Consider the following 7,481-nt stretch of genomic DNA (forward strand, 5'->3'; position numbering starts at 1 on the left):
TATAGCGAAGTAATGACATACAGCTAGTAATTATATATATATATATATATATATATATATATATATATATATATATATATATATATATATATATATATATATATATATATATTACACGTATATAGAACGTGTTAAAAATTCGGCGCCTTTTTTTGCTCTTTTCGCTCCCCCTACAACGAAAACCTGGATACGCCTCTGGTATGAAGTCTTGTCATGTGCCCATTTCTTGCTAATGTGTGCTTTTGTTAATACTTTTGTTTTTGTTAACTTTCGTAGTTTTTTTGTTTTTTTTTTGTACTTCTGCTAGAGTGTTTTATGTTTTATTTTTCATTTTAAAAATCTTTCGACAGTGTGTCAATTGTCACTTTTTGTCACTTGGTGTGACAGTGTTTTTAGTCACGTGACTGTCTCTTGACGTCTGCTCAACAAAAAGGATTAACCGACACATGTGCTCCATTTGTGACGTGTCAACCTAAGGTCACTAGAGGTCACCTGCTGTCTCGTCATCACACGGATATTGCCGGTCACCGGTTTGATGGGATATTATTGCAGCTACCATTTGTATTTACTTTTACCTTACCAACGGAGTATAATACAAGTGGCCAATGTATTAGCAGAAGGACCAATGTCCTAACAGTACTAAGGTCCTAGTAGAAGGACCAATGTCCCAACAGTACTAAGGTCCTAGTAGAAGGACCAATGTCCTAACAGTACTAAGGTCCTAACCGAAGGACCAATGTCCTAAATGTCCTAACACTACAAAGGCCCTAACAGACAATCTAGAAGAAAGTTACCTATTTCATCTTGAATTAACCTGTTTATAAAAACTATAACAGGAACCTTGAAATGAAACGTAACTTGAAGAAAACATGAACACGGGTCGTGCTAGGACCCGGGGCCGTGGGTCACCAGTTCATGTCGGTGCTGCTAATCTTAGTCCGTCCTACACCATGAGATTTGGATTACGGGATTAAGGCCCGGCTCAGTTGACGTCACACACCGCGTAGGTTTGACAGGAAACGGGAGAAGACTTTTATAATCTATCTAAGATCTGATCAATCAAGGGGGGGGGGGGTGGGTGGAGGATCTACGGTAAGGATTGGGGTTCGGAGATTAAACTTGAGGGTTTTTTTCTAGCCTGTCGCAACTTTTTATTTGTGTTGTTGACATATTTAACTTTTTGTTGGGATGATGTGACAATCATCATGTGCTTGCGATAATGTGACAATCATCATGTGTTTGGGATGATGTGACAATCATCATGTGTTTGGGATGATGTGACAATCATCATGTGTTTGGGATGATGTGACAATCATCATGTGCTTGGGATGATGTGACAATCATCATGTGTTTGGGATGATGTGACAATCATCATGTGTTTGGGATGATGTCACAATCATGATGTGTTTGGGATGATGTGACAATCATCATGTGCTTGGGATGATGTGACAATCATCATGTGGTTAGGATGATGTGACAATCATCATGTGCTTGGGATGATGTGACAATCATCATGTGGTTGGGATGATGTGACAATCATCATGTGTTTGGGATGATGTGACAATCATCATGTGCTTGGGATGATGTGACAATCATCATGTGGTTAGGATGATGTGACAATCATCATGTGCTTGGGATGATGTGACAATCATCATGTGCTTGGGATGATGTGACAATCATCATGTGTTTGGGATGATGTGACAATCATCATGTGTTTGGGATGATGTGACAATCAACATGTGCTTGGGATGATGTGACAAGTATCTCGCGGTGTACGTGATGTTGTCACGTATAAGGCTGGAATGGTGTGAGAAGTATCACGTGACAGGTGTAGTGTGACGTGTGGTAGTGATAGATGAGTTTCTGGTGTGATGTTTGTGTTTGTGATGCTTCTGTTTGTGATGGTTGTCACTGAGAAGTGATAGGTGATGGGTGTGACACAGGGTACTAGTTGTTGACGTTGATAGTTGGTTGTGTGGCAGTTGTTGGTCTGGAAGATGCTGATGTGGTCGTCGTTTTAGTCGTTGTTGTTCTTGTTATTGCTGTTGTAGTTATTGGTGCTGTAGTTGTTGGCGTTGTAACTGCTGGTGATGCAGTGGATAGTGTTTTAATTATTGAAGTAGCAATTCTTGTAGCTGTTGGTGTTGTAGTTGTTGATGTTATAGTTGTTGATGTTGTAGTTGTTGGCATTGAAGTTGTTAGTGCAGTAGTTGTTGGTGTTGTAGTTGTTGGTGTTGTAGTTGTTGGTGATGTAGTTGTTGATGCTGTAGTTGTTGATGTTGTAGCTGTTGGTGTTGTAACTGCTGGTGTTGCAGTGGTTAGTGTTGTAATTATTGTGGTTGCAGTTCTTGTAGTTGTTGGTGATATTTGCATGTGTTGTAGTTGTTACAGTTGTATATATTAATGTTGTAGTTCGTATTGCTGCAGTTATTGCTATTATAGTTGTTGGTGTTGTAGTTGTTGTTGTTTGTGATGTAGTTATAGATGTTGTAGTTGTTGCTGTTGTAGCTGTTGTTGTTGTTTGTGATGTAGTTATAGATGTTGTAGTTGTTGGTGTTGTAGTTGTTGTTGTTGGTGGTGGTGCTGTAGTTATTGGTGCTGTGGTTGTTGGTGGTGGTGCTGTTTACTGTGAGTTCTGTCGGTGACAGCGTGTAACGTGTGACACATACTGTGACAACTCCCACGACAACGATTGTGTTGACGAATCATTGTGTAGCATTTTATAAGCTCATGATTATGTGAACAACGAGGACTTGAAACAGAAAAACAAACCGTTTTTATCCGCAGCCGCACTTTAAATTTGTTTTCCTTTAAAATCATGTTCGAGTTTTTATATAACAAAAATGTTTTATTTTCTCAAACAAACAACTTGTTCTGGGAACAACAAAAAAATGAATTTTAAAATAATTTGACCTTGAAAATGTTTACTGCAATCGTCTGCGGATGGTCTACATTTCCAGTCGGTATCCAGTGAGTAATAGCATGGCATCACTCTAAACAGCGCTGGAATTTTCTCCGCGAAGTAGGGCGGCTTAAAATAGACGAGGTCAACGCCAGGTCAGAATCGATTGAAGCTGAGCTGACAGTAAACAAAGTGTCGTCTGCTGGCAGAGGAGAGGACATTGGTGGCAGATGGTAGGACATTGGTGGAAGACGGTAGGACATTGGTGGCAGACGGTAGGACATTGGTGGCAGACGGTAGGACATTGGTGGTAGACATAGGACATTGGTGGCAGACGGTAGGACATTGGTGGCAGACGGTAGGACATTGGTGGCAGACGAGAGGACATTGGTGGCAGACGGTAGGACATTGGTGGCAGACGAGAGGACATTGGTGGCAGACGGTAGGACATTGGTGGCAGACGAGAGGACATTGGTGGCAAACGAGAGGACATTGGTGGCAGACGGTAGGACATTGGTGGCAGACGGTAGGACATTGGTGGCAGACGGTAGGACATTGATGGCAGAAGGTAGGACTTTGGTGGCAGATGGTAGGACATTGGTGGCAGACGGTAGGACATTGGTGGCAGACGGTAGGACATTGGTGGCAGACGAGAGGACATTGGTGGCAGACGGTAGGACATTGGTGGCAGACGGTAGGACATTGGTGGCAGACGAGAGGACATTGGTGGCAGACGGTAGGACATTGGTGGCAGAGGGTAGGACATTGGTGGCAGACGGTAGGACATTGGTGGCAGACGGTAGGACATTGGTGGCAGACATAGGACATTGGTGGCAGACGGTAGGACATTGGTGGCAGACGGTAGGACATTGGTGGCAGACGAGAGGACATTGGTGGCAGACGGTAGGACATTGGTGGCAGACGGTAGGACATTGGTGGCAGACGGTAGGACATTGGTGGCAGACGAGAGGACATTGGTGGCATACGGTAGGACATTGGTGGCAGACGGTAGGACATTAGTGGCAGACGGTAGGACATTGATGGCAGAAGGTAGGACTTTGGTGGCAGATGGTAGTACATTGGTGGCAGACGGTAGGACATTGGTGGCAGACGGTAGGACATTGGTGGCAGACGAGAGGACATTGGTGGCAGACGGTAGGACATTGGTGGCAGACGGTAGGACATTGGTGGCAGACGAGAGGACATTGGTGGCAGACGGTAGGACATTGATGGCAGAGGGTAGGACATTGGTGGCAGACGGTAGGACATTGGTGGCAGACGGTAGGACATTGGTGGCAGACGAGAGGACATTGGTGGCAGACGGTAGGAAATTGGTGGCAGAGGGTAGGACATTGGTGGCAGACGGTAGGACATTGGTGGCAGACGGTAGGACATTGGTGGCAGACGCTAGGACATTGGTGGCAAACAGAAAGACAAATAAGTGCTCTACTCTTCCTACCACTAGTCATTATATGCTATCATAAAATGGTATTATTTTATGCTACCAATGGATGTAGCCACTCTATGCTAACAATGGATGTAGCCACTATCAATGGATTTAGCCACTCTATGCTACCAATGGATGTAGCCACTATGCTACCAATGGATGTAGCCACTATGCTACCAATGGATGTAGCCACTCTATGCTACCAATGGATGTAGCCACTATGCTACCTATGGATGTAGCCACTCTATGCTACCAATGGATGTAGCCACTCTATACTACCAATGGATGTATCCACTCTATGCTACCAATGGATGTAGCCACTACCAATGGATGTAGCCACTATCAAAGGATGTAGACACTACCAATGGATGTAGCCACTATGCTACCAATGAGCTCTCACACACCTACCTCGGTACCTTCTGAACAGACGTCTACCACCTCGCCAGACTACTCACCTACACCTGGCCTATCACGTGCATGTCTACTCACCACGCTAGCCATGCCTTAGGTTACTGGCTGAATAAACAAAAACATAAAATGTACAGTCCGCGCAACAGATGTTTACCATAATTTTTTTTATGTTTCCCTATCTCACGTGTCTATTGTTATCCCCATAGAAATAAAAACCTTCAACAAATCACATAAATAATAACCTATGTTGTGTTGTGTTTTCTAAAGCCGCCATAACGACCACATAAATATTAACCACCACTGCTCATAATACATAAATATATGTCATTTTGTGAGGATGGTTTTTCCCAGCTAATTGTACGCCTGCAGAAATTATTTCGCTACCAAACATAAAATAAGATTCAATAATTCCCACTGGGAGCTGGTGAAATAGAAAATATCTGTAATTTCCTCCGTGAGATTTTAAAACGAAATCCTTGACACAGCGGTAGATATAAAATTGTTCTGTTCTATGTTTGGTCCGCGAGAACAATACCATCCTCACACTAAAGAACATGTGATCCAGGTCGCCATGTTGGTGTACAATTATCAGACTGTAATAGAAGCGGTGACTGGGGTTTGAGCGGGTGGGGGGGGGGGGGGGTGGGGGGGAGGAGTGGTGGAATTTCTTCAAGCAAGTGCAATTATATTTTACCATTTTACCAACTGCAGCTACAGATAGGTCAACTGTAAACTGTGTGTCATACCACCATCGATATTTCACCAACTGCAGGTTGTGTTACCGGTAGAAAAACTGTAACTGTGTGCTATACCAACATCGATTAACCGATATACATGGTCCAAAATTACCTTTTGTATCTACAAACAAGTATACTCATAAATAGACACACACACACACACACATATATATATATATATATATATATATATATATATATATATATATATATATATATATATATATATATATATATATAATTGTGTTTTTTATCTGTGTTGATTAGTGTGTGTGTGTGTGTGTATGTATGGGGGGTATATAATCAAAATATTCTGTTCATTATTGTTCGATTAATGATGATTGATTTTTTTGAACTCCCTGATTGAACGCCCTTCTAACTAGTGACTACCCGATACATGTACAGGAGCCGGGCAACGTTGATAGAAAAATTTTTTTAGTTTTTTGCGACGTTAGTTTGTGTTAACATAATTACTCAGTTTTTCACACGAGGAAGCTAATTAGTAATTTTCTTAACTCTCTGCTAATTTAGAATATTGCAGCGAATTTGCCTGCTGGCCAAGTGTACGGGTGAAGTTCTAGACCCGTGGGTGAGAGGCTGTTGGACTTGGTACACGCCGACTGTTGTGGGTCTCAGTAAAGTTCTAGACCCGTGGGTGAGGGGCTGTTGGACTTGGCACACGCCGACTGTTGTGTGAAGTTCTAGACCCATGGGTGAGGGGCTGTTGGACTTGGTACACGCCGACTGTTGTGTGAAGTTCTAGACCCATGGGTGAGGGGCTGTTGGACTTGGTACACGCCGACTGTTGTGTGAAGTTCTAGACCCGTGGGTGAGGGGCTGTTGGACTTGGTACACGCCGACTGTTGTGGTTCTACAGTCTAGGCAGGCCTTCAGGCTATCTTTACGTACTGATCTAGCAGTCTTCTCTTGGTCTTATTTCTCTGCCCTGTTGTTCAAAGTTCAACTTATCCAAAATCTGACAAAAGATTATCGCTAGCACAACTTCCACAACAACCGAACAATCGAAGACAGCAACATAAGGTTGGTTGATATTGCGGTTTTTACTCATAGATATTGGCAAACCTGAATCGTGTTACACTTTTCTAACATAAGCTCGGGACTATTTCTCTCACAACCAACTGCTGGGATGGGGATGGGGGTGGGGTAGAGTTCAAATCTTGTTCCCTCGACCTTATGTGAGCCTGTTTTTGTTAACAGAGTAGGGCTATGAATGCCTAACAACATCAACAGCTAGAATCATCACTGTGCAACTCCACCCCTGTCCACAAACATCACCATCACCATCATCATACACCATCACCATACACCATCACCATCCACCATCACCAGCAAGAAACAAGTGTGTGTAGAGCCGATAATGAAATCACGTGTAAACATGCGAACATCGCGTGACTGGTGCTATCGTCGCTATCGTCTTGTTGAGTGCTTCAGATAGTCATCGCTCCAAACCTTTTACCACCATAGGTCTATATTTAGTAACACGGTTTTGAACGGGAATTCCCCATATTAAATTTGGCAGCTGCTGTAATTTGGGGGATATTTAAAACTTTCAAACTACATCCTGGTCGGCAATGGTGCATCCACTTACTCATTTTCTCGATCTTATTCACTGTGTTCTAGATCATTCCAAACCTGATCTTGATTACACATCACACAATTTAGATTACACATTGCATCTAGAGCTACACATTGCATATAGGGTAACACACGACACAGAGCTACGCATTACATTTATGGTTGATTCTTACACGCATTTGAAAAGTTTTAATGATATTAACAATAACTTCGTATGCCGAGGTCAATAAAACAGAAAAAAACTACTTCCTTTGCCCTAAGGACAGTGTAAAGGTACCTAATTCCTTTAAGTTAATAATAACATTGAAATCGTTCTTTCAGTGTTGTATTTGTTTTATTGCAGCGTTTTCCGTTCTACTGTGGTGTTCAATGAGCGGGTTGGATACAG

The 7,481-nt window shown here is 42.6% G+C and overlaps 1 protein-coding gene across 1 annotated transcript; it reads right to left on the reverse strand.

Annotated features, from left to right (window-relative positions):
- Positions 1-2,107: 2,107 nt before the first annotated feature.
- On the reverse strand, positions 2,108-7,110 carry LOC131932466 (uncharacterized). Its single transcript, XM_059289411.1, has 3 exons — positions 7,107-7,110; positions 3,226-4,309; positions 2,108-2,300 (listed from the first exon to the last, which is right to left on the reverse strand). The coding sequence occupies exons 1-3, from the start codon at positions 7,108-7,110 to the stop codon at positions 2,108-2,110; spliced, it is 1,281 nt and encodes a 426-aa protein (XP_059145394.1).
- Between the last annotated feature and the right edge of the window lie 371 nt (positions 7,111-7,481).

Source organism: Physella acuta, unplaced genomic scaffold (genome assembly GCF_028476545.2).
Source record: "Physella acuta isolate Inbredline_101_S28 unplaced genomic scaffold, ASM2847654v3 ptg000011l, whole genome shotgun sequence".
NCBI lineage: Eukaryota > Metazoa > Mollusca > Gastropoda > Physidae > Physella > Physella acuta.

Coding starts and splice junctions, on each gene's coding strand:
- LOC131932466 (XM_059289411.1), bottom strand. Junction 2,301..3,225: donor TCCTACCGTCTGCCACCAAT/GTCCTATGTCTA, acceptor CAACACCAGCAG/TTACAACACCAACAGCTACA.